Source organism: Oreochromis niloticus, linkage group LG10 (assembly GCF_001858045.2).
Source record: "Oreochromis niloticus isolate F11D_XX linkage group LG10, O_niloticus_UMD_NMBU, whole genome shotgun sequence".
Classification (NCBI taxonomy): domain Eukaryota; kingdom Metazoa; phylum Chordata; class Actinopteri; order Cichliformes; family Cichlidae; genus Oreochromis; species Oreochromis niloticus.
In genome coordinates this window covers 21,980,768-22,007,141 of record NC_031975.2, presented here as the reverse complement: position 1 = coordinate 22,007,141, position 26,374 = coordinate 21,980,768, and the positions used below count along the sequence as shown (strand labels likewise).

At 38.8% G+C, this 26,374-nt stretch overlaps 3 protein-coding genes across 7 annotated transcripts in view; all 3 read right to left on the bottom strand.

The window, feature by feature from the left end:
• The window catches only part of fnip1 (folliculin interacting protein 1), a 37,062-nt gene extending 25,219 nt beyond the window's left edge, over window positions 1-11,843 (bottom strand). For 2 of the 3 annotated variants that reach the window (XM_005456122.4, XM_005456124.4), the window contains exon 1: window positions 11,634-11,843. In XM_005456122.4, coding sequence (XP_005456179.1) covers window positions 11,634-11,725 — 92 coding nt within the window. In that variant the 5' untranslated portion in view covers window positions 11,726-11,843. Of the gene's footprint in view, window positions 1-3,124; window positions 3,306-11,633 lie in introns of those variants that run through there. The other variant, XM_005456123.4, reaches the window with a different exon arrangement.
• Window positions 11,844-12,144: 301 nt separating this feature from the next.
• On the bottom strand, window positions 12,145-17,028 carry LOC102081985 (uncharacterized). 2 transcript variants are annotated; one of them, XM_025911114.1, is made up of 8 exons: window positions 16,694-17,028; window positions 16,228-16,331; window positions 15,061-15,361; window positions 14,837-14,971; window positions 14,505-14,544; window positions 14,363-14,418; window positions 13,232-13,263; window positions 12,145-13,106 (listed from the first exon to the last, which is right to left on the bottom strand). In XM_025911114.1, the coding sequence occupies exons 1-8, from the start codon at window positions 16,788-16,790 to the stop codon at window positions 12,750-12,752; spliced, it is 1,122 nt and encodes a 373-aa protein (XP_025766899.1). In that variant the 5' UTR covers window positions 16,791-17,028; the 3' UTR covers window positions 12,145-12,749. The 2 variants fall into 2 exon arrangements, with proteins under 2 accessions (XP_025766899.1, XP_005456178.1); XM_005456121.4 differs by having other exon boundaries at window positions 15,043-15,361; window positions 16,694-17,020.
• A 4,193-nt stretch (window positions 17,029-21,221) lies between these two features.
• acsl6 (acyl-CoA synthetase long chain family member 6) overlaps window positions 21,222-26,374 on the bottom strand; it is a 35,546-nt gene continuing 30,393 nt past the window's right edge. For both annotated transcript variants that reach the window (XM_019364017.2, XM_003451385.5), the window contains 6 exons: window positions 25,494-25,582; window positions 23,713-23,829; window positions 23,455-23,598; window positions 23,185-23,286; window positions 23,012-23,083; window positions 21,222-22,543 (listed from right to left, as the gene is read on the bottom strand). In XM_019364017.2, the coding sequence (XP_019219562.1) occupies window positions 22,403-22,543; window positions 23,012-23,083; window positions 23,185-23,286; window positions 23,455-23,598; window positions 23,713-23,829; window positions 25,494-25,582 (665 nt within the window). In that variant the 3' untranslated portion in view covers window positions 21,222-22,402. The remainder of the gene's footprint in view (window positions 22,544-23,011; window positions 23,084-23,184; window positions 23,287-23,454; window positions 23,599-23,712; window positions 23,830-25,493; window positions 25,583-26,374) is intronic.

The window sequence follows — 26,374 nt, the reverse complement described above, 5'->3', positions numbered from 1 at the left end:
TTTCACTCAGCTCATCTCATTAATGATGGCCATCTCAGGTAATACTTGAAGGATGATGTTGTATATTTACAACTCACTGTGACTACTAGCAGCCATTCATTAGGCTCCCAGAGTCCTCATGTGCTTTTGGGGAAACTCAGCCCCCTGGTTGATTTAGTGACAGCTATAAAGATGACAGGATATTGGATCGACTGAATGACGGTAGGGGATTTCTTTCTGATCTGAAGGATAGATGGGTCATGCAGATGGGCACAGAGCTTGACCTAAATATAGCCTTTTATTGGGGAGCAGGGAGTGTCCCTAAACACAAGTGTTTATAGTAAATGGGCTGACGGGGAGGGGTGGAAAAAGAACTGTTAAGTCCATCAATCTTGCCATCAAAATAGCACACACACATTCAAAAGCAGGGTTACAATTTTTGTAGGAAGTGAACTTCAACGGGGCAGGGAATACCTGTGTTGTCATGCATGGTCATGTGACCAAGAGAAAAGGTCTATGCCTTGTATGTGAGCTACTATTTACCAAACACTAATGTCAAAATATGACCAGCATTCTTGCAGGCTAACTTATTCAGTCCTGCAGAGGAGCAAGAGGGAGGAGGGGGGTTTATGATGCAGCCTTAGTGTTAACTTGTCAAACCAAAGTCATGTGGTGCTTTGAGAAGTAGAAATAGAGGAGGGAGACCATTACCAGAGACATATGGTCGGCACTAAACAATGAAATGCATCACCAGCATTCAGCATTTTTTTTTTTTAAAAGATATGATTTTATCTAAGGCTGCAATGACTCACTGGGTAACTCGGAAAACGCAATTATTTTTAAAAAAAAGTCCTTAAAATAAAAATCATTTGCTTTGATGCTTCCAAGTGCTCAAGAAAAGTGAACTCCCATCCACTGCTGTTTGTTTTACACAGCGAAAAACTAAAGCTAAGCTACAGAAGTTAAAATAAAACATGCAGATGAACTGTTTACTTGGTCTGAGAGACAGTGCTTAAATTAGGCAGCCTGATGAAGGCTGTCGGCAGCCACCCTAATTTATATTCCAGCAATACCTGGAACAAGTAGGGGCGAGACTAAAGGGGGCCATGGGGTGTAGAAGAACATTGTTATTTCAAGGCTTTAGTAACATTTATTTACATGAATATACAAATGAACACAAAACAAATCTACCCCATCTAGGAGACAATACTGTGAGAACTCTTTTTTTTGTCTGCTATTAAAAAAGCCTTCCAAAAAAAGACAGTAACAGCTATTTTAGTTACTTTATCATTTTAATTTGCATGTATACCCTGACAATTCTGTCCTTGTGATTGTTTAAGAAAATCTTAATATGGCCATAATTTACACATAAAAACATCGACATAAAAAGGTTTAGTCTTCATTCAGCTATCATAAGAAGTTAAACTATTAAAAACATTGCAATTTCTAAAATGGAAACCAATGAGCAGTTCATTCTGACAGACCTGTGTTTTTCCTTTTTAATACTTGTTATTACTCCTTAATAAGACAAAAGTACTTCTTATCTGATTGTTCCATCAATCAATTGAGTAATCGATAGGATACTTAAATACTAGAATAAATGAATAGCTGCACCTCCGATTTTATCCAAGGGAAAAAAAACAAAACAATTATTTGTTCAGTCTACGTGCCAAACTGGTGGCATAATTCCTCTATGGCTTACATAATGGCCTCAAATTGCATAGTATCAATATTTAGCTCATCTAAGTATCACATATGTCTTTGGACCACTGGTTTTCATGTGTGGTTACTTTATTAATAAGACAACAGTTTATAATTTAGATCAATTTGGTTGACACCACTACATAAGAGGCACTAACAGTAATATCTAAGATGTGAATTTTCAGCTCTCACAAACTGCTTTAACAAACGGATATCTTTCCAGAGCTTAAATAGCTAACACAGCTAACAAGGAAGAAATTACAGCAATTACCCGTTAAATAACATGGGTACGACATTTACAAAATAAGATGACGTGCTGTTTACAGATCAACCCAGAATGAATCTGCATAATTTGACGCCAGGCTCAGTGCTCCCTTTGTTTTAAGAATAACAGTGAAGAAGACAAGAGAAGCAAAGAAAAAATAAAGACAGGACAGAAAGCAAGAAGATGTAAAAAGGCCAAAGCTTTTTATAAGCACCGGCAAAAACAACAAAGAATAAACTCAAAAGAGGAGATAAGAAACAGCTAAAGACCAAAGATGCACTTAACAATAAGAGCAGGCATGAAAGACAAAGAACAAAAGCCAAGCAGTTCACAATAAGAAAACAGACCTAGAAAAAAAAATCCAGAAATCTAAAGAGATAAAGAAAGATATCTGACAAAGACAAAACAAAAAAAAACAAAAAAGACAACACTCTGAACGAACGACAAGGCCGAATCAGAGCGAAGGAGGAAGTATCCCATCAGTGAGCTTGTGACAGTCACAGCACTGACTGAGGAGAGAGGGGAGTCATTCATAAAAGCAGCACATGACTTCATGACTGTTACATGCTTGTACTGCTGTGACCGCGATTGTCTGAACCAAAAGTGACTCAAATTCTGAGCACCACAGGTATACAAAGGTTTCATTTCCCTGAGCAACCTGTTGACAGAAAAAAAATCATCCCCAAAAAACATTCCACCCATGAATGTTTTCTGCATATTTCATTCAAAAACAAAAAAAAAAACAACAAAAAAAAGCCAAGATGGAAACAATCAGGATGTAAAATGAGTGAATCGCCTTCTTTTGTGGCAACAGTTACCAATTTGACAACACATAGATATAAAACAGAAACTCCACCCAAATACATGAGCAGTGTTTTTTCCCCTCACCCAAAACCAAAAGGCATGCTTCACCACAAACTCAGTAATCCATATTATGTAACTTGACCTCAACAGATAGAATCAATCTTGTTCAATGCCACTGAAGCTGACGGTTAAAAAGCGACTGCCTTTCTTACGGTCTGCTTGTAACGTCCAGCTGGCACATTGTAGCTCCCAACACTCAGGCAGAAAACAAACCTAAGGGTAACAGCGCAAGCATTGTACACAAACCTCCTTTAACGAACACCACCGTGCCCACTTGGATGCATAAAAGCCAGGTTAAATATTACCGACTCCTACCTGGGCATCATTGCGAGTCTGCCAGTCTTTCCCCAGCCCTCTCCCCTCTCTCTATTCCTCTCTTGCTTCTCCTCTCCAAGTCAAACCAGGTTCTAAGAATAGCGGTGAACTAAATTCACACAACAACATGAGACTATCAGGTGATCGCAGGAACACTGTGTGTGCTGGACAGTACCGAGGCGGCAACAGCACTGAGTCTGGACCGCTGACAGCCAGAAAGAGCTGTGATAAGAGAGTGACAGTAGGGACTTGTTTGTCTGTTGTTTCTGAATCCCGCTCTTTTTTTTTTTCCTCTCTCCCTTATTCATCGGCTTTCTCTTTCTTTCTCCAATTAATTTAAACATGCAGTTTTTTCTCTTGTAGAACAAACTGCATGTAAAAAACATTTGGGGTAAGAAAGAGCATAAAGCTGCCAAACCTTGTCAATAAAGTTCCCCACAACTTGAACTTCAGAGAAATGGACCAGTTTATTTTGGCTGCTCACAACCTAAAAATGGTCAATGTCCCATTCTTAAATACTAAACTACATTCCTTGTCACATATTCTCCACTCATATTAACTTGATATAACTGCAACGCTGACGCAAAACCTTCCACGGCTGCTCCACAGAAGGTGTAAAGTGATAAAGGTCAAAATGTGGCAGCCTTGTTACCTAGACTGTACTGAATCAAACATCAGCCTATACTGACCTCGAAGAGCCCTAGCTTTCTCGCTCTCTCATGCCACTAGAATGTGTGTGTGTGTGTGTGTGTGTGTGTGTGTGTGTGTGTTCGAGACAGTTACATAAACATCCCCTCTGCCTAAGCTGTGTGACGTTCTTCCGGCTGTGTGTGACAGAGGGTTCTGATAGGTGCAGCAGCTTGTGTTTTAAAAAGACATTTCTGCAGCCAGCAACCGCAAGAGGGTCAACAGTGTCATAAAACTAGACAATTCCTACAATGAAAAACAAAACAAACAAAAACCTCCCCATCATACAGCATTTTGTCATTTAACTGAAAGCCCAAGTTCAAGTTAGTTGGAATTTCACTGCATGTGCTTGAATCCTGATGACTAATTTACTTGTCATTTAAAAACAATGAGAGGAAAGAAAAAAGAAATTGGACTAATTGACTCACCTAAAAGTAAGAAAACACTCAGGAAACTTTTAAAATTGATCACAATCTGATAGCCCAGGTAAAACTTACAAATATGGCATGTGAACTTAAAATTAACATTAAATTATGAGCTGAAATGTGTAGCATAAGATGACATCACACACACACACACACACACACACACACACACGTTTGTTCAGTTTAGCTAATGTTAGCAGAAACAGCCTTCCTTCCTTAATGTGGTTACACACTGGTTCTGTGTGGTTATAGGTTTACTCGAAGACTGCGGACACACAACCATTAATTTTCTACATGAACGTAAGGCACGACTGCTTTTGTTCATTCAGCTTTCATCTGCTTCCACCTCACTTTTTTTTTTTTTTTTTTTACAGCTTCCCATCAGAGGGCCGTCTGTGGAGGCTACAGCACTGGGTAATATTGGATGGTGTCATAGCATCTTAAAATCAACAGGTGCTCAACTGTCTTGAAAAGGCAGCTACAGTGAACATACTGCACACTATTTGCACAAATCCCTTCTTGAAATTTTAGAGCACAAAGTGCATTTGGGCAAATATTGAACAGAAACAGGGAAGTAAAGCGGCAACATATGACCAAAGTCAGGCGTAAAGACTGAAACCGCTGACCCCAAGGTTGGGTGTAATAGCAAGCAAACCACACCAAGAAGAATCTAGATAAAGTAAAGAGAGCTTTCCATGCGGGAAGCCTGCTCAGTGATGACTTTAGAGATCATTACACAGGAGTACTACTGAAGTCATATATCAACATGCATGTACTGACAGCATAGCAAAGCTGTATATCGCTCCTACCACAGCTCCTGCACCTTCACAAACCCCCTGATGTAAAACATGTATGAGTACCAGCTGAACCGCTAGTTGTGGGCTATAGGTCATTCTGTGCCATAATGCTACTTTCCAGCATGGCACATATGCAATACAAACAACTATAAATACATAAATCACTATGTGACCCTGAAACGCAGTTAACACATCTAATCTTTCAGACATATCTAACCTTTCATCAGCTCATATTGTATACATATGTTCTCAGAAACTCCGACAAGTGCTAATACTTCCCAAGAAGTAGAAGATACTTCTGCCTAGTTGTCAAATTTGAAACCTTCCCTGTAGAAATTGGTGTATCTGTGAAATGGTATACAGTCTGAAAATTAACACACAACAGAAACAACACTCCTCTGCTGCTGGAGAAAGCCAACAGAAACCTCCATGGAAAAAAGGTTCATTAATCAACTGATTAAGTCATCCTATTATTGGTAAACAAGTTGTTTATTCATTATTAAATAATTAGTCTACTGAAAATAATCTGAAGGTCCAAGTTTTTTACGAGGGGAGGGGAACTACCATCACAATACAGTGAACATATTGTCATACACGCCAGAACACTTGCTAAACTATTAATTGTTTTGTTGTGACTATGGTCTAGTAAACAACAATTGCCTTAAGGAACAGGTCCACATTGCTCTGAAAACACCTGACTACCTGCATATCAGCTAGTTTCTGTGCTGATTATGTAGCATTGAGGACGTCTGCATTCCAGCAGTCACATGATACTGAGAGCATTTCTGGAACACCCTGAGATGACGGTTCACACCTACAATATAGTCACACAGAGACTAGCTGATTGAAGTAGGCAGATATAATAGATAATCAATTAGCTGTAAACACCATATCTGAATAAAAGGTCGCAAGTAAAGCAATAAGCAGAGCCCAGTCTAAGTGTATTTCTCTGACAACACTCGTGTTTTATGTGGACGGTTTTTCCAGTGGGAACACATTTTTTTATTTATTTTAATTTATTTATTTACTTCTTCTAACTTTTCTTACTATACACATCCTCTGCATTTATCTTTACCCAGTGAGGTTGTGTACACTCTGGATTAACTCTGTGTGACAACTTCTGAATCAGCAACACATGACAGAAAATGAGTGACAGCTGAGTTGGGAGTATCGAGTGTATGACTATTTCTCACAAATAATCACATGAATGGAACATCAAGCTGAAGAGTACTGGTGGAAGTCACGTAGAAATTGGTGCAAACAGTCAGTGCTGCACATGAAAATCAAATTCCGGTCAGCAAAAAGAGAGATCATATGATACAGATATTGAGTTTCGCCTCAAAAAGCAAATATCATTTCACTGCATCAAAACACCTCCCTCATCACGCTTCCTGTCATTTCTTCCTTTCTACACTCTTCTCATTTAGAAATTGAAAGTAGGCTAATTAGTTAATGTGAATTTTCTGATTTTCAAAATTCCAATAAATTACTCCCACTGCTTGGTAACTGCGAATATTCAGTCTCATCAATACCTTTGCTATGTGGCGATAAGTTAATGATTTATTTTAGTTCACTTATGTGTAAGCTTAAGCTTAAATATACATTTAGTATAAATTACAAAAAAAATAAATAATTGTTTATCCAAATAAAAAAGACTTTTGGTCAATACTCAAAAGTGTGTTTCTGCATCAGCCCCAAGCATTCAGTGGATAACAAAAAGTAAAATGTAATTTTCTCTGATCTTCTCAGGTACATCTGTAATGTATTGGTAAGATCACGTGCAAACTTGCTATACAGTAGAAATGTCAAACAACAAATCAGTCATAGCAAATAAACTAATAACTCCTCTCATCACTGTACCATGCAAATAACATAGCGAGTTCCTTAATGCGTATACTTCACAGGATAAGCAGGCGTGCCTAAATGTAAAGTCATCATCCTAGCATTCATTTGGAAATGTCAGTGACTCGGTAACCAGAAACCATAAAAGCCTTATCTTCAAGCAACCACAGACAAAACAACTACTGGTGACGCAATTTGAGCAAGCATTATATAAAACTTTGAGGCTAGGGATACCAGCGAGGCGATTACCAATGACAACAAAGGATAGTGTTGATTGACATACGACAGAGAACCAAAGACATCAGATGGTTACCTAAGCAAGTGGAGCCTTAAATGTCCATTAGAGACAAGCTGTTAACTATAAACTACAGCCGACAGGTGAACTGCTTTCAGTATGGATGCTCCTTTAGGTCCTTAAACTCAGTATGAGCTTCACAAAGCAGACGGCTTATTGATCCATACAGCGTTTGCAGGGAGGTCTCATGTTCTGGTCACACCAAGGCCAATTAAAACTCCTAATTCAACCTGTGGTTTGAGTTATCACATTCTAACTGGTAAATTATCTTTCTTCTCTTCGATCCATGGGTTACCATGGATCATCTGCCTCCACCTCACCCTCTCCGTTGCATCCTCTTTTGTCACACCAACCATCTGCATGTCCCCCTTTAATATACCGGTATATATATCCACAAGCCTCCTCTGTGGTCTTCTTCTTTTCGACCTGCTGGGCCCCTCCATCTTGATCATCTTTTGTCTAATATTTCCACTACCCACCCTCTGCACATATTCATTCCATCTGAAACTTGCCTTTCTACCTTTGTCTCTAGTACATGTTTAATAGCCCTGCTTAGATTTCATGGCTGAACCTGCTAGGATGCTAAAGGTAATGTAGAACAGCTATTTCACTGCCAAAAACATTTTGGTACAACCTCTGGTGCTATAATTTTCATTCTGGTAGCACATGTAGACATAATTACACTGTGCTTAAATAGTAGAATAGACACTAACCCTCTGGCTCAAAGAGCGTAATAGAAATTTAATATCTAGCTAAAGGTCACATACTGAAAAGTTTGTGACGAATACAAACGTGTCTGCACACCGCTGTGAGCGTGTGATGCCCCTGCAGCTTTAACATCAAATTATATCTTTACTATGACCCTGCAGTTCTGAGAAGCCTGAGTGTGGCCACTTCAAATAGCCCCGATAGGAACCCGATGACAGCCGCTGTCTTTACAGAACCTTGGCACGCCTGCAGCATTCACACAAGCATGCACTGAGGGAAGAAAGCAGCCCTGCAAAATAAAGCTATAACATTCACAGTAATCCATGTCAGTTTGTGCTTTAAATATATACAAATACTATTCAAATGTTGCGGTGTAACTGAGTGTATATTATACGACAATATAGAGTAACTTTAGCGACAGTGAGTGCTTAACAGAAAGTAATCAAACAGAGAGCAGAGCAGAACAACCATACATAAAAATGCTGTGATGGGTTTTTCATTTTAGAGTCAAGCTGGGAATTTTTTAAGATAGTAATGCGATAAAAGGGTTGAGATAGTACGAGTGATCACATGTTGATTCATAACTTCAGATAAACAGCAACAGGATACAAGAGAAGAGAGCATTACTTAAAAGAAAAAAAATACAAAGTGTGCATCTTTATCAACACTTGCAAAGGTTTCTTTATTTATCCTGTGCTTAGTTTTTTTTTTGCCAGCGACTTTGGCAATCATGTGATCATCCAACAAACATGACAGCCTGAGATTGATGAAAGCCTCACATGACACACCGAGTTATGAAAGTACGCAATGGAGGAAGGATGCCTTGCCAATCAGGAACCTGAGACACGACTTCTCCCAAACTATAAATAAAACATTTTTAAAGATAAATTCCACGGTGTGAAAAAAAAGAAAAAGAAAAGTAGTACTCCAGCAAATGCAATGTCATGCATTTTCACAGGCTGTAATGAATAAGCTTGTCAAACATGATTTACTAAATCTACATTACACAGTACTAATTTAATTTATTTTAAATTTTATTATAAGTTTTATAAGTTAAGTTTTATTATATTTTCTAGACTTATGACCATTTTATATCAACTTGAAAAGGAAACAGGTGAGTCCTGGTTTACCATAGAAAAAGTTTTTAATTCCACAAATCTATATAGTAAACAGAAAACTTCAAACTTGAGTAAATCTGCTTTTACTCTCTTATTCGTATATTGTCTGTTGGTGCAGGTCATGTAGGATGTTTCCTCAGCAGGCTGCCAGGACAAGCAGTTTGGGTGTGAGTGGGAGGACAAAGCTACTGGCTAATGATCAGGTCTCAGACTGGCTACAGGATGAGCCAAAGGCTTTTGGTGTAATGTACAGTATGCCATCCCCAGTCAGGTGCCACAGCCTGGGAAACAGGAGTCTTTTTAGGCTTTCCTCTCAGGGTCAGCCAACCTGCTGCCCTCTATGGTATTCTGGAGGGCACAGTGGAGTGGTGTGGCAGAGCATGGTGTGGGTGATGCATTAGGCAGGCCAGAGGTTTGCAAAACAGGAAAGACTTCATCTCTTCTGGATTTTAAAAAAAATACACTGAAAAATGCTAATAATAAGCCTGATGTACAAACTAAAAAAAAAGCTATTTCTGGTGTCACATTGTGGTTGCTTATCCCCCCCAACCTGTCAGAGGTTTTTAAGGTCATTTTCTTTTAATGTCTTGATTGAAATTGACTGCAGCATGCTACCCAGCCAGCTTTATTCGTGGTATAGTTCTCACACAGTGCTTTTTAAAAAAAATACTTCAGAATACTATTAACGTCAGCATTTCTGCAGGCCACCTCTGTCAGTAGACTGCAGTCACGTTATATTCTCTGTTCTGTCCATCTTTTAATGTTGCATGCTCAGTTCCTAACCACTTCATCCTCCAACTTATTTGTTCCACCCTGTGCCATTAGATTCCCCTCCCTTAGACCCTCTATTGAATGTTTTCTTCTTCCTTTTCGCCATTTTTCTTTTATGCAGAAACTCCTACTGCTGCATCTTAGCCTATTCTTGCTACCACACAAGTGTCCCTCTCCAACCATGTCTCCACACAGTTCTGTCCTCTCTAGAGCATTTCATGCTTGATGAATGGGAAGCTTATGCCAGAGGTATGAAGAGCACAGCTGACCACTGAGCTAACAGAAAAGCCTGCTGCCTGCCTGTTTGCTCTGGGATTGATGCCAGAAAGCCCCCCGCCCCTCCACGCACACACACACACAGATTGCATTTATATCACTGGGTGCAGGGCACCTTTATGGCAGTGGAACGTGCTCTGGCTCAGGCATGGACCAAAGTGCAAGCAGCACCACAAGGAGGTGCGTGTTCAGGTAAATATCTTCCCCATGAGTGACAAGGTGGGAGAAACATTTTGCAATGCCAGTGTATTTAAAGCTTTAGAGCACGTTTTTCCAATGGTGGCAGACCTGACCCTGAGTGTGTGAGAGAAAATACACAGGGAGACTGCAAATCAACTCCCATTCAGCTCAATGATTCACTGCCATGTCAAGCTGAATGTTACCTTAGAGTTCTTATGCAGCTTACATCGGTTTTGTACTCCATAAATAAATAAGACTTTGTTTTAAGATTATGAGTGGAAACATTATATATGCTAAGGATGCCCAGTTGCAAGCCTGACAGCATTGGGCAACATGTCGCAGCAATACTGCGTTAATTTGCCTTTAATTTTTAAAATACATGACCAGATCGTTAAAGGGTAAATATCAAAGAGCACTGGTGTTTGGAAATGATAAATGTTTTCTATATCTACATGAGAAATGACACGATTATCTGCTTTAGTGGATGTGGAACACAAGCAACGCGTGCAGGAAATACTATAATCACTACAAGCCATCTTGCATTTGTTCTAAGCATCGGTTTTCTAAGTAAACTTCAGCTACTTGTCTATTTAACATCACTGCAATGTTAGGTGATATTCAGACGCCAAGTAGCGCTATTTCAGTAAAATTAACACTGTGCATCAACAGTCTACCGACACAGCAGCACGGTATGGCATACATCAGCGGCCGACTGAAGCGATCACATGTGCTTCCATTAAGAGCACACGGTGTCCTGCTCTGTTGTCTGGTGGAGAGTACAGTAACAGAGGCGAAGCCGAGGGATGCTACTTCTATTTAGCTCCAAGTTATCAGGATGCAGCTAAAGATAAGCTACAAAAGACCGCGACAATACTGTCACGTGCGTTTTCTTGCCACAATGCTGTTACCACAGAAACACAAAGGGGAAAGAGGAGGGGGGAGCAAGGGGGAGACAAAGAGAAAGCAAGATACTTCTACTGTAACTTGCAAGCACCATTTGACTATCTTCGGGATGACAATAAAGCGTTTTTTCACTTATAAGCTGACATAAACAATTATTTATATGAGCAAAAAAGTGATGGCTAACGAGCTGAATCAAGTCCCACCAAGACAGCGCGTGCAGCAGCCTCGCTAGCGTCCAACAGCTAGCATTAGCATGTAGCTAATCGCACCAACAAGGCACAACACGTCTCTCACGTCGCTCTACACTTTCCAACACTGATGTCAAATCAGCCAAACTACACAACGCTCATCTGCTGAGTGCCTCGAGTTGAAAATAAGCGTTGCTCCAAAAACACTGTCATTCCTTTCAGACGTCAAAGCGAAAGCCATAGATATTATTAACGTACACACGCACAGCCCTACACACAAACCACAGGCGGACACACACTCACGCACACAATAAGCTACCTGAAAGCTGGGTCCTCTTTGCTACACCTCGGGGGCGGCGACGAAAACGCATTTCTCTTGTTAAAAAGTTTCTGAAAGAGAGTCGGAGGCATCTTGTACCAAAATGAATTCGGTACAGAAAGTCTCTTTCCTTTTTCAAATCCACGACCAAATCTTGTTCCTTGTAACTGTCTCCATGGGTGTCACAGTCATATGACACGCATTAGTCACAGGAGCAGCTTGGTAACCCACTACATTATTCTGATTGGCTCACGGGACGCCAATGCTGCTACAACAAATTACCCGATTGGCTGATATTTTTGGTATAAGTACCACGTGGTGAGTGGATTTGCTGTGTTGATGTTTTGTCGGCAATCGTGACTGCATGAAATTTATTCACACTAAAAAAAAAAAGTATCTAAGTGCGACTGCTGAACGGCTTGACACACACACACCCACACACACTTCAGATATTATCGAAAGACACAGTTAAGAAAATAATTAACTGTAAGAAACGCGTCAAACACAGAACGAGTGATCGCCCCAACAGGCATTTTATTGTATTTTTATTTGCTTTAGACACTTTCTGAATCAAATACATATGCAGATTTTGAGGACAAAGACAAATATACATAAATATGGAAAGAGTATACCTAAAATACATATCTTATACATTTAAACTTTGCTTTTAAATCATTCTTCATTTAGAAAGTCTATAGTAACACATGTTACGAGAATAAATACAAATATAGACAAGCACAACAAGCAAAAAACATATATATACACACACACATATACATATATATCATATTTAAAGGTGGAAAAGCTCACTGTATGGACAAGACAGACAATGTTTTTTCAAGGTAAATGCATATGTGCCATCTAGTGGTCATTTCACATCACACTTTTTTCATATTAACCTAAACGCCAGTCTAGCATGTCTCTTTAATTAGTACTTAAATGTTATTTAAAGTTTGTTCCATCGATTCTTCTCTCCTTCTTTTAAATACTAACAGACCATTTTTATATAGGACTTTTTACAATTAGACTAATCTAATCCAGATGAGGGGGTAAAGCCGGAGTTTTATGCATGCGATATTCTAGCTTTAAATGTGGCAGGAAAGATGGTTCGGTGCACTAAACAGCTGTGAAGGGAAATAAAGTAACACTTCTGAGTTTCACACATCTTTCTCTCATGACCTGAAAGAGAGTATCTCTCTCCTTGTCAGTGGCAAAGTCAAAGAGCTTGGGTTCCCTGTGGCTAGTTTTCACAGACCTTTTTAGCAACATGGTCAGAGGTAAGGTTTCCTCTTCCGAGCCGATCTCTGCATCAGGCTTCAAATCCTCAGGTGGGCTGGACATTTGCAATGGCTTGTTGAGACTGTGAGTCATTAACTTTGAGGCTGGGATGCATTTTCCATCAAAGGTCTCAGCAATTACAGGGCTTTTGAATGAAACCTTCTTCTTACACAAGATAGGTCTTCTGTAGCTGAGCTGTGGAGTAAAAATCATTTCAATCATGGCCGTGATCCCCCTTACTTTTGTTTCTAACAAAATAAAATGATCTACATCATATCAAATTTAAACAGATGTAAATAAATGGGCAGATGACTTCTTACTCTTGGTGGGGTTTTCCTCTTCAAGGCTTTGTCTGCAAATTTAAGACAGAAACCACAAAAGTAGTCGTAATAATTATACAATAATTTTTTTGTGGAGTAGATATTAAAAATACACATGAAATATATGCACTTGCCAGCCACTTCATTAGGTACACCTTGCTAGTACAGTGGTGGGCCCCTTTTTGGTTCCAGAACTGCCCGAATTCCTTGGCTTCAACAAGGGGCTGGAAACATTCTTCAAAGAATTTGCCCCATATTGACATGATAGCATCACAGAGTTGCTGCAGATTTGTTGGCTACATATTAATAATGTGAAGCACCTGTTTCACCACATTCCAGAGCTGCTCTATTAGACTGAAATCTGGTATTTAATTGTGGTATTTAAATGATGCTCAGTTGGTACTAAGGGGCCCACATATGCCAGGAAAATATTCTCCATGCCATTACACCACCCCCACCACCAGCAGCCTGAACTGCTGCTAAAAAGGCATGGTTGATCCATGCTTTTATTTTGTTAACACCAAAATCTGACTCTAGCCTGTGAATACTGCAAAAGAACTCGAGGCTCATCAGACCAGGCAACATTGTTCCAATCTTCTCTTACTCAGTGTTGGTGAGCCCTGCATTTAGAGATCCTCTTGCTTGCAATGCTCTGATTATTTGAGTTACTGTTGCCTTCCCATCAGTTGAAAGCAGTCTGGCCATTTTTCTCTGACCTCTGGCATCAAAGCATTTTCTCCAAGAGAACTGCTGCTCACTGGATATTTCCTATTTGTTTTAGACAATTTCCTGTGAACCCTCAAGATGGATGTGTGGGAAAATCCCAGTAGATCAGCAATTTATAAAATACTCACACCAGCCTGTCTGGCACCAACAACCAAGCTACGTTCAAAGTCACCTTTCTTCTCCATTCTGATGCTTGGTTTAAACTTCGGCAGGTCATCATGATCATGTCTACATGCCTAAATGCACATAGCTGATGCTATGTGATCGGTTGATTATACATTTGCTTTAATAAGGAGTTGAACAAGCATTCCTAATAAAGTGGTCGGCAAGTGTAGTTTGTAATAATAGTCATGCTCCAAATACTACTTGAGGAAGATGTGTTTCTCATGAAATGAGAGCCTTTACCTGATTTCAACAAGTCATTTTGTATTTTAGCATCAGATCCGGCTTCTCTGTTGTTGCTTGATAAAGAAATAACAAGGAATGAAGCAGTTAAATTGCGTGAGCCACAAGTACTAAACACTGAGATTCAACTGAGAAGACTTACCTGATCTCACAGGTCTTTTCAGCAAGAATAGTGGAGGCATCTGCAGACAGAGTTACTCCTTTTCAGACACACGGCTATGGTTTGGGTACGCATATAAATAACACTGTATTTAATTGAATCATATGTTAATTTGATTGCTCCTTCTAAAAGAGAAACATTTTAAATGTAAATATCAGATGGAGTCTAAGGAGCTTGCAAAAAAAGACGTACCAAACATGACTGAGTATGACTAAAGTTATATGTTTAACACATTTGTTCAATTAAGTGGAATTTATTGAATTGAAAAAAAGAGAGAAAATTAAAGTGTGACTAAGATTTTCTCCCAGTATTACCCAGGATGGTAGAAAGGTTAGGGGGATGATGCATGTGTATGCTCTCAGCGTGGCTGACATCCAACAAAGTGGAGTTTTTTATGTGATGATGGAGACCCAGCAGGTCTTCCCCAATGGAGAAATTGAAGGTTTCCACTATCAAGACAAAAAAAAAAGTGAGAAATGACACCAAGTGTGCCTGTGGATATACAAAAATGTACACATACAAATGCACTCAGACACATCCTGGTTTTCTCTTCTGAAGATCTCTGGAGAGGGAAGATTGTTAGAAGTTGCGGAGGTCAAAAAGTCCTCATCCTCTGTGTCACCAGAGCTGAAAGTTGTGTCAGTCTCCATGCTAGATAATGTGAAGCTTTCCGGAGTCACTGCCAAGCTTTGCTCGTCTTCTTTACCCGACATTTCATCACCTTCATGAGCCTCTACTACAGTCACCTGAACGGCAGGTAAGGTTGCTTTGTGTCCGGTAGTTTCAGTAAGTGCAGGTGTGCTTAAGCTAAAAGTAGATTTGGGGTGTACAGTGTTGGCCTGTGTGAAAAGAATAAGCATAGAAAGGGGGAGTAAATAAAACTAATCTGGTGACTGAAGGTTATAGCACATGATTCTAATGCTGTTTTATACTTATTAAACTATTCAGTGAAGTTTGTCTTTGGTTGCTGATTTTTTTGCTGTAATAATTCTTCTTGGCAATAAATCTTATACAGCTGGAAAGCACACAGTAGTGTGCGACCAAGCTGGTGTCTGTGGTTCTTCCACAGGCTACTGAGCCCCCTGTCTGTTAAAAGAATACACTGTTAAATTGTCAATATGCATTTTTTATTCAGACTTCAATCATCCAATCCAATAAGAGACACCAAACAAGAATCAATAACAGAATAAGCTGTCTGGCACTGGCAGAGAAATTTGGCAGGTTGTTCACCCACATACTCAACTCCTCAATGCACCATTAAGGGGAAATACAGAGTATAAGACTTATCGCCAAGAAGCGTTGTTACAACAAACAAATCATCAACCAAACATTAATTTCCTTATTTTTCTGAATAATTGCTCTTCATTCTTTTCTCACATAATCTGATGTATGACCACTGTGACCAGATTTGCTAATGTGTTCTATAGAACAAAATGCACATGTCACTTTAACTTCTTGCCAGTTTATTGGGGGACTCGTTGTGGCTTCAGCATCAACATTCACTTGTTTTTTTTCTCTACGTAGATTCCTTCATATTTTCTTCTTGTCACCCATATATGTACAGTCGGCAAGGTATCATTTATCTTAATTGCCCCTTGGGGATAAATAAAGTGTCTCTGACTCTGATAATTGTGAGCTAGTAAATATTAACGGACATCAGTGACTGTTAGTCTTACATGAATACAAAATATCTGGGCACACTTACAGATACTGGGCTCTTTGGTTTGACAGTGGAGTCATTCGTGACTTCCCTCTCAGGTTCTTCTGGAAAAGCTTCATAATGCTTGCGGAATAGAAGTTTCCTGTGCTCTTAAAGTTTGAAAGCATGGATGCAGAGAACAATTTAATGAGAACAGACAGTGGCTTTACTTTATTTACACTTTAACAAAGTGTACAATGAATAGATATATTAGAGCTCCTCTTAGGTTTACACTAAGTAGATTTAACAGATTTAGAAAAGCAGTTAAAATCTGAGATAAGAAAAATGAAGGTGTTCATAATATATTTCCCAACACCTTTTTGTGCTCACAATGAGAACTAGACTAAGACCAAGATTAAAACTTTTTCTTTTAAAAACATCCTGCAGTTAACTTTTAAAAAAACAATTACCTGAAGTTTAATGTATTTAAATGTAGACTGCGTTAAAATGTGTATTACAGTGTTTTTCTTACTGTCTCGTCTGGTCAGCGCTGGTTTCACGGGTGTATCTCGTTTGATAGGTAATCCACGGTCACAACGGAGTCTAATCTGGCGCTTGTATCGATCCATTTCCAATTAACATATTTTTTCAGACCAAATCACATACCATTCAGTGAACTGCTACACTATAAACCTGCTTCAGCTGATGCGTTACTAGTAAAAAATTATAATTAGGAGAGAGTATCTTTAATCTAATGCTTCAAGTTCTGCCTTTATCGTCCCCCGACCATTCTGTGCGTTACTTAGCAACGAAGCACACCTGCAGAATATGTGATCAGCTGCCAATCACCACTTATAACGCACGACCGAAACGATTTATTCTCATTTGTATGCTATTTAGAAACTCTGGAAAGATTTGGTAAGCGCTTATGTCGACCATCATGCTTGCCATGCCTTGACAGGTGCGATAAAAGTGAAATCACTGCCCTGCCGTAGTAAAAGTGAAGTGGGTCAGTTTTAAAGACGTTCGTTAGCCGAAATGGACACAAACAAAGAACTTAGCCTAGCTTAACATAGCATAGATAGACTTTATTAGTTATAGCCCCCTAGCTTGGCATAGATTCCGCAAGGTGCTGGAAAGTATTTGAGTACAGTGATTAAAGCTTTGTGACATACTGTAGCGTGTTTATGCAAAGAGCCATCAGAAGACCGGTACACTGGTCATAAAGGGATGGACATTGTCAGCAATACTGATGTATGCTGTGGCATTTAAATTATGGTACTAAGGAGCTCACATGTGCTAAGAACATGCCCCTAATATTACACCAGCAGAGGCAGGATGGATGCATGCTTTCATCTTGTTCATGCCAAAGTCTGACCCTACCATCCAAATGTCTCATCAGAGCAGGCAACATTTTTCCAATCTACTATTGTTCCGGTTTTGGTGAGACTGTGCAAATTTTAGCGTCTGTTTTCTGTTCTTAGCTGACAAGAGTGAGAACACTTGTGGTCCTCTGCTAGTGTAGCAATTTGGATCAAGGTTTGGTGTGTTGCACATTCAGAGATGATCTTCTGCATACCTTGGTTGTAGTGAGTGGTTATTTGAGTTACTGTTACCTTCCTATCAGCTCAAAGCAATTTCGCCATTCTTTTCTGACCTCTGGCATCAACAAGTCATTTTCCCAAGATAACTGCTGCTCACAGGATATTTTCTGTTTTTCAGGCCAGTCTCTGTAAACCCTAGAGGCGGTTCTGTGGGAAAATCCCAGTAAGGGAACAGTTTCTGACATTCTTAAACCTGGCACCAATAACCAAGCCATGTTCAAAGCCATTTAAATGATCTTTCATCCTCATTGTGATGCTAAGTTTGAACTTTGGCAGGATATTCTGACCACTATTCCAGGTGCTAGTTTAGCTCATTGGGTTGGTGCATTTCCCCCCTGCTCTCTCTCCCAGCTTTCCTTTCAACTGTTCTTTAAGAGTCTCCAAAAGTTGAATCTGTTCATCTGGACGTAGCGTTTTGTGGGAGAAACGTTTCGTCACTCATCCAAGTGACTTCTTCAGTCTCAGCTGACTGCAGGTTTCCCCAAACCTTATAAACAGTACATTTGCATAATGACTGAAACCAGCCCACAGAAGGAACAATGGGCTGTGAGGTCAAACCTGCAGTCAGCTGAGACTGAAGAAGTCACTTGGATGAGTGACGAAACGTTTCTCCCACAAAACGCTACGTCCAGATGAACAGATTCAACTTTTGGAGATTTACTTTCCTGGATGATTGAGAATGCATCAAGATGTTCTTTAAGAGCCTTTCTCATCACATGTTAAGATTGATTGTGTGACAAAGGGCTTTCTCGCATCTAAAAACAATATTACTTACCTTTTAGAAAATAAAATAATGTTTTGATATGAGTGTAAATAGATTTGTGAAGTGCATTAAGCTTAAAATACTCCTATTCCTTTACTTAATGGAGTATTTTCATACTGTGGTTAATAATAATAATAATAATGATAATACATTTTATTTGAAAGCGCCTTTCAAAACACTCAAGGTCGCTGTACACAGTAGAGTAAAAAGCAACATAAAAGCAAAGAGTTTACACAATCATAAAACATAAACAAATTTAAAATAGTCGAATGGAGAGGTTATGTGGGATAAGCTATTTTGAACAAGTGGGTTTTGAGTTGGGACTTAAAGAGAGAGAAGGTAGAGATATTTCTTAAATCAGGAGGTAGGGAATTCCAGAGTCGAGGAGCAGAGCAGCTGAAAGCCCTGCTCCCCATGGTGACAAGACGGGGGGAGGGGACGGAGAGTGAAAGGGAAGAAGAAGATCTGAGACAACGAGATGGGGCGGTGATGTTAACCAGATCAGAGAGATATGGAGGAGAGAGATGATGAATAGCTTTAAATGCGTACAAGAGTATTTTGAAATTGATACGATACTTGACCGGGAGCCAATGAAGCTGCTGCAGAACAGGAGTGATGTGGTGGACAGAAGGGGTCCTGGTGATGATACGGGCAGCAGAATTCTGGATGCGTTGAAGCTTATGGATGGATTTTTGAGTAAGACCAAAAAGAAGTGAATTACAATAATCAATCCGGGAAGTAACAAGGCTATGGACAAGAATGGCAGTGGCATGTGAGGTGAGAAAAGGACGGAGACGATTAATGTTGCGCAATTGAAAATATGCAGACCGAGTGACATTATTAATGTGTGAATTGAAAGATAGAGTACTGTCGAGGATGACACCCAAACTTTTCACAGAGGAAGAAATGGAGACCGGCGAGTTATTGATAGTAATAGAGAAACTGTTGGTTCTGGATAATGTTGATTTAGTGCCTACTAAGAGGAGTTCGGATTTATTACTATTGAGTTTAAGAAGATTAGAAGAGAACCATGAATTTAGTTCAGCTAAGCAGAGGGTGAGGGAGGATGGGGGAAGAGCAGAATCAGGTTTAGTGGACAGATAAAGCTGGGTGTCATCGGCATAACAGTGAAAATGGATATTGTATTTACGGAAAATATGTCCAAGCAGTAGAAGGTAGATAATAAAAAGAAGGGGCCCCAGGACAGATCCCTGGGGCACGCCAGTGGTCAGAGGAAAGGGCTGAGAAGTAAAGGATTTGAGTTGAATGAACTGAGTGCGATCAGACAGGTATGATTTAAACCAGGCTAGTGGAGTATGGGAGAGACCGATGGAGGCTAGCCTACTGAGAAGAATGGAGTGAGAAATAGTGTCGAAGGCAGCGCTCAGATCGAGGAGGATAAGAATGGAAAGTAAACCGGAGTCAGCTGCCATAAGAAGATCATTGGTTATTTTTATAAGTGCTGTTTCAGTGCAATACTGGTTGGTACTGTACCTTATGAGTTCCTCTCATCACTGCTAATCTGGGGAATAGTTCAAAGTCTTTTTTCATGTTACCATCCTGACATAAAAAAAATGCATTCAACATCATTAAAAAAGGACCAAGACACTAGTTGAAAATCATTCCAGAACATTTTTATTTCACTGCCCTTGTCCTATTCCCCAGCCTCCCTCATCCCGATTGCTGCACTCGATCATTACAAGGATATGGTGCTTATTCCATTTTTACAGCAGAATAGATAAATAAATAAGTACAGTTCATCTCACTACACGCAATAAGAGAGAAAAAAAAATCCATTCAAACCATTGATTCAATAAATATGCTTACATCTAACTGTCTTCATTTATGTACATCCGCATTGTTTATGCTTTGGGACGGTAATCAACTTAAAAAGCGAATACATTACTTCTACGTGTAAACCTTTTTAAAAAACATGGTATCGTTTGTTTAAAAGGTGATGTTTGTTCTAGCGGAATTCGTCATTGGCTCTTCTAAGTGAAACAGCCCTGTACCTGCACTGTACAGCAGCTAGATACAACCGGCTCCTAATGACCACAAAGAAATGCTTGTCTTTTTTCTCGTTAAATGCCAATGGTCCCAGCATTACAGGGCAAATTGCATGCATTGCCCCGAGGCCTGGTGTTGCATTAGATATTTTGTTTTTTTTTAACCTGACATTCTCTTTGTGCAAAGACGAGTGAAAAAGAAGTCTGAACCTCGATGAGCGTTACAGATCGCCGGCCCTTACATAAACAAGGAGCATGCATGCTAAACCTCTGACTGCAGCCATGTTGAACTGACATAATGAATGAGTGTGCGAATACATGACACAAAGTGTAATTTGGGTGTGGCTCAGACATTGAGATGCTTTACATGGGACAGTGTGGACAGCGATGATTTGAAAGGCAAGAGCTGCTACTCTCTTAACCTTATTATCGTAAATCTGCCTTCAAACAGAAGGGTGTTATTTCGTCTAATTGCACCATATTTGGGTTATACCCAACTTTTATTCTTGTATCAGTTCGGGGTGGTGTATCAGCCGCCTTACTAGCGCCGTTTTTTATTCAAAGAAAATCTAACTTTTTCCACTGGGGATGAAATCCATTACAATTCTACAAGGTGTCAGCATTAATGTACATTTTGAGATCTCCTGGAGCTACACTATAGACTAAAACATCACACTTGCTGTCGTATGACTGTATTACTCTTGTAAAACAGATGGGTTTTGTTTGGCTGGTAGGTTTAAAGAGGAAAGAAGAGCTGAGGAAGTGGGAATGATGATGCTGAGTTTCTGATGCTGGGGAGTGGGTGTATTTGTTTTTGGGTCAATAGCAGGTAGCAATGTAAATGCCTCAATTAAAACAAAGAAAACAAAAATACATCGTACAATACACACCGTTTCATGTACGTTATTACCTTTTTTTGTATACACTGACGGTGTCAATCATGTGAGAAGCCAATGTTAAAAACTAAACTCTATAATAACTTAATGGAAAGTTTTTCGGTGACATGAGTTTCCATCTAACATTAAAATTAATGGGCGTAAATCAAACTGACTGACACATTGGTTATGAATTTAATCAGTTGATATTTGTATTAGTGATGTACTAATAAGATAATTGGCTAACTACCTACCATGGGGGCAACTGCTAGCATTAGCTTGTTGTCCTCTTTTAAATCATTGTTTTTTGTAAGCACACAAAAATCAGCTATCAGCACATCACGTGAATTGTGCCAAGACGTTCTCCCCCAGATTTTTAACCTGTCCCTTAAAAAACTGACAGTTGATAAATGGAATTTAATTCACAGTAAGTAGCAGTATCCCTACAGCTAATGTTAGCTAATAAAGTCAACATTTCATTCCCCCCTAAATAATCGGAGTGTTTTGGCATTTATGATGCATCTCCATTTCTAGTAAGAACAAGTTTCCTTTCACCCCTTTATAAAATCCCAGTAACCATTCTTTACATTCATTATGGGTAACTCCATGCTGCCCTCTGCTGGCTACCCCTGAAATTGCTTTTGTTTTGTGATGGAAATTCATGTCACACGAAAAAAGAAATAAGTTCCTTTATATGAACTAAAAATTTTAAGTGTCGATTTAAAATATGTTTTTCAATTAATTATTAAACAGTGAATGCGTACATAAAAAAGGAAATACATATGACAATGTGCATTGTATTTCGCTTTATTGATTTCTTTAATTTGTTTTTATCTAGGCATTTTTAATCATCTACCGTTGGGCCAGTTTTGCTTTGCTTTCCGAAAGCACGTTAAGCGCCAGGTGACACATCTTTGTCCCACTGCAGGTCGCTGGACAAGGCGTCTGTTGTTGTTGTTTGGTTGCTTTAAGAAAACTCAGGTCCGCCAGCCTTCACATAGAGATGCTGTTGTAGAGCTCATCAATCTTCGCCTTAAAAAACTCCTTCAGCTCTGGTCTCTTAGCCTTTAGCGTCGGAGTCAGCAGGCCATTTTGAATGGAGAACATCTCATTGTGAATGTAGATGTTCTTCACCTTTAGAAAGATAAAACAAAAGGAAAAAAACAAGATGGTGAATTAGATAAATACTGCTCCTAAATTTACTTTATCTTATAGCCACAAATGCATTGTTAGGCAATATTCTTACAGGAATCACAAGACCAATCCCTGATAGTATATAAATGTAACATATAACTTATCAAACAGCACAAGAATTTATGTCAGTAGCATTCTTGTTTCACTTGGCTTAATCTCCTTTGAAATAATTTTAAACAATCTATATATTTTTATTAATCACAGCTGTATCTGCAGTGTTTCATTAATTAAGATATTGTGGTATTGTTTGGAGGGATTTAAGTACTGGATTACTTAAAGACATTAAAATATAATCTAAAAGATGTTACTTCAGGCACATACTGTTTATGGAGATACTGTAAAATGTTATCTTACATGTCTTAAGGTATCAAAAAAAATACACTTACAAACAGATAAGTTCCTACTTACCTGCTCGAAAGAATGGAGGCCACTGGCTTTTCCAAGACGCACCAAATCTTCAAGGATTCCCTTCTTTAACTCCTGTTAAACAAAGAAGAGAGGGAACTTTGTTAAATTTCTAAATTACTTCCAGTAGGTTTTAATAATATTAACTATAAGTGTTACAACCATATGCCACTTACAGTGTTTTTACATAGGTCCTCGTAGGTGCCCAAGATACCTCTCTTCTTGGCCCATTCGGGCATGGTTTCAGGGTCAGGAACAACTATTCCTACCAAACAGGACTGGAAAAAAACACAGGGTGTATTGGATACTGATGCAAACAGAAAATCAGCACTAAGTAAGACATAGCCCAGATGTACTTGCAGGCTCTTAGGAGCCAAAGATGACATAAATCTGAGCAGGAGTTCTACTTCACATTACACTTCCTGTAACCGATTAAGTGTCCTTACCTGCAGACTATCTCCATGAACATATAGCTGTGCCACAGGTTCGCTCCTAATGTAGATATTCTCGATCTTCTCAGGGGAGATGTACTCACCCTGCGCCAGCTTGAAAATGTGCTTTTTCCTGTCAATGATCTTCAACGTGCCATTCTACGGAAAACGAGAAATGTAATTTAAAAACAATATTATGGACAGTTCTCATATAAACACAAGGGATTTTTCAAAATCTATGACTAGTCTCAAATGTAAGCTGCGTATACGCACAGGTAGCCATTTCCCGATATCTCCCGTGTGGAGCCAGCCATCGGCATCCAGTGTCTCCGCTGTTCTCTCTGGGTCTTTGAGGTAGCCCTTAAACACGTTTGGTCCTTTTACACAAACCTGGTTGACAGATTAGAAAAGTCATAAAGGGTCAGGGTTAGAGGTTAAGCACATGTCTACAAACACATGCAACGTTGTTTTTTAAAGTCCGAAAATTTTATACGTTACCCTTCCTATAAACATGTACAGTCACATGAAAAAAAGTACATCTTTCTAAGATTTTACATATCAGGACATAATAAAAAAATTATCAATTCTTGTCAGATTCCAAAATTAAGTGTGAACAGTGTAATAAGTCATGTGTGGTTCTCCATCTGAGGTGCATTTACCTAATCTCAGAACCTGGCGAGGTTATATGCAGATATGTAAAACTTTAGAAATGTGTACTTTCTTGTTCACTTTACTGTATTTGTCCTCTGTGTCAACCCCTGTATGCTAATATGCTAGTGATCATTTTTAAATTCTGATCTTTATAAAAAATCTGCCCTCATTTCCTGACATTTCAAAATGCTCACGTCAAAGCTGTAAAAACTACTCTCTGACATACAGTGAAAACACACCTACAGACCTACACACATCCTTACAAATGCACGTATGTTACTTATTTCTACCACAAAAGTGGTTACGTTTTTGGTTGCATTTGCATGCATACGTGTCATTCTGTCTATAAACACGATGAATTCAATGAATTCTCGTAAAACGTTGTAGAGGTGTAGAGCGGCGTCATGCTAACGAGCCACTGAAATGTGCCTTGCATGCACCAAGGTCATGAAGGTCAAATTAATAATTCATTGGTTGAAAATGGACAAAAAGCCTTAATACTTAAAACTATGATTCTTATAAGTGTGGTGTATATTGTCAACAGATAGAAAGTGCCATATAAATATTTAAAATATCATGTCACATTTGACCTCTGACCTCTCCTTCAAGGCCAGTAGATTGATCTACAGGCCAAAGTGATAAAAGTAATAATAGAGCTATTTAAAGCTATGTTTCTTACTGCTATTGTTTTTTTTTTGGACAACATATAAGCATATAGGAAGCAAAATATGGGGATTCTAAATATCACGTTTCTTTGGACCTCTGGCAACTTCTTCAAGGTCAGTTAAGGTCAAACTTTTATAAAATTGATTAAATCATTAAAGCAGTTCTTAAAATTTTAGTGCTTTTGTTTGTTTTGACAAAATTTAGGATGATGATACTGGTGTATGGGGATTCAAGATATTAGATTATATTGCATTTGCATCCAAACATTAAGTCATTGGACTTTGGACTTTACCTTTACATTTCACATCTGTCTTTCTTTTAAGTTCCCTCCAAAATGCGTTCTCTATCTTTAATTAAAGTATTGTCAAGAGAAAGTGAATGAGCTGCCTAGTTAGTTATAATAAATTATAGTATAATTTTATAATAAGTAATAATAACCTCATGCTGTTTATCTTCAGTTATTTACAAATCAGTACCTACTATCCATTATCACCTATTATATAATGGTTGTGTAGTCAAAGTAAGCTTCTGTCACGCCGCCCCTTATGTGATTTTTATTTATTTATTTTATTTATATTGCACTACAAACTTCTTAAAGTACGTTTAAAAAGAACAAAGAAGAGAAAGTGAATATATAAAAGATACAATACTATTTCCTTAAAAGTAAATGCTGCTTTTAAGGTAGGTTTGTGCTCTCTGAGTGCATCTTGTGTTTCTCTTGAAATCGCTTTGCTTACCTCTCCCTCTCCCTTAGAGGCAAAGTAGTTCTTCTCGGGTACATCCACCAGTTTAATGAGGTTGCATGGCAGCGGAGCCCCAACGTGGCCTGTTGGTCAGTGCAAGAAGAAACATTAGAAACACAGCAACTTAATTTCCTTCCTCACTTTCCACTGTTGGACAAAAAGGAGGACTATAAATTGATAAAATGCTCAATACTGAGCATAAATCCTATGTGAGGAGGTAAGGTGGTTTAATTAACAATATTTTTACTGAATAATTAAATCTAAAGGAAAACCAGTCGTCATCATTTGGGACAGCATTATATCTGTGAATTATCAGAAGTGAACAGCAGGGGGTGATGCTTGACTGTATTATGAGCTCTATCTCACGCTGCCTCACAATAGGTTGACACTTGTAGTACATGTGTTTGCTTGAGACCTTCATTTATGCAATACAATCAATTCCCTCACTCAAAAAAATATGTGGCTATAAACACAAGGAAAGCTTTTACTTTTAAAAAGGAGGTTTTGAGTCGATTAGTTTAACATAATGTAGTAATAATAATATAAGCCTATTTTTCTGTGCTTCATGTTCAGTTCATTAGCTGTAAAAACATTTTAAATTTAGTATAATTTAGATTTTTTTTTTTTTTTAGCAGTTTTTAACATCATTTTAAATAATATTAGTCTTTAATTTTTTCTTTGACTTTTGTGTTACCCTTTATTTTTGTTCTGTTAGCAAACCCACCCACCGATCCAGACGCGCACACCTGCATAACACCTGCCCATGGCTTCATGCATTCATGCATTCATGCACATGTGCTTTTTTTCCGCCTTCTTTTTCTATTGTTAACTTGTCACTTTTGTTGTTTGTACAGTCTTGTTGTTGTTCTGCATTT

What these genes read in the sequence shown, in the direction of transcription:
- LOC102081985 (XM_005456121.4), bottom strand. Translation starts at nt 16,790, where the DNA reads ATGGATCGATACAAGCGCCAGATTAGACTCCGTTGTGACCGTGGATTA. An exon ending in GAAAAGACCTGTGAGATCAG is followed by an intron (nt 14,419 to 14,504) that starts GTAAGTCTTCTC and finishes TTCTTTATCAAG; the next exon opens with CAACAACAGAGAAGCCGGAT. An exon ending in AGAGGAAAACCCCACCAAGA is followed by an intron (nt 13,107 to 13,231) that starts GTAAGAAGTCAT and finishes TTTACTCCACAG; the next exon opens with CTCAGCTACAGAAGACCTAT.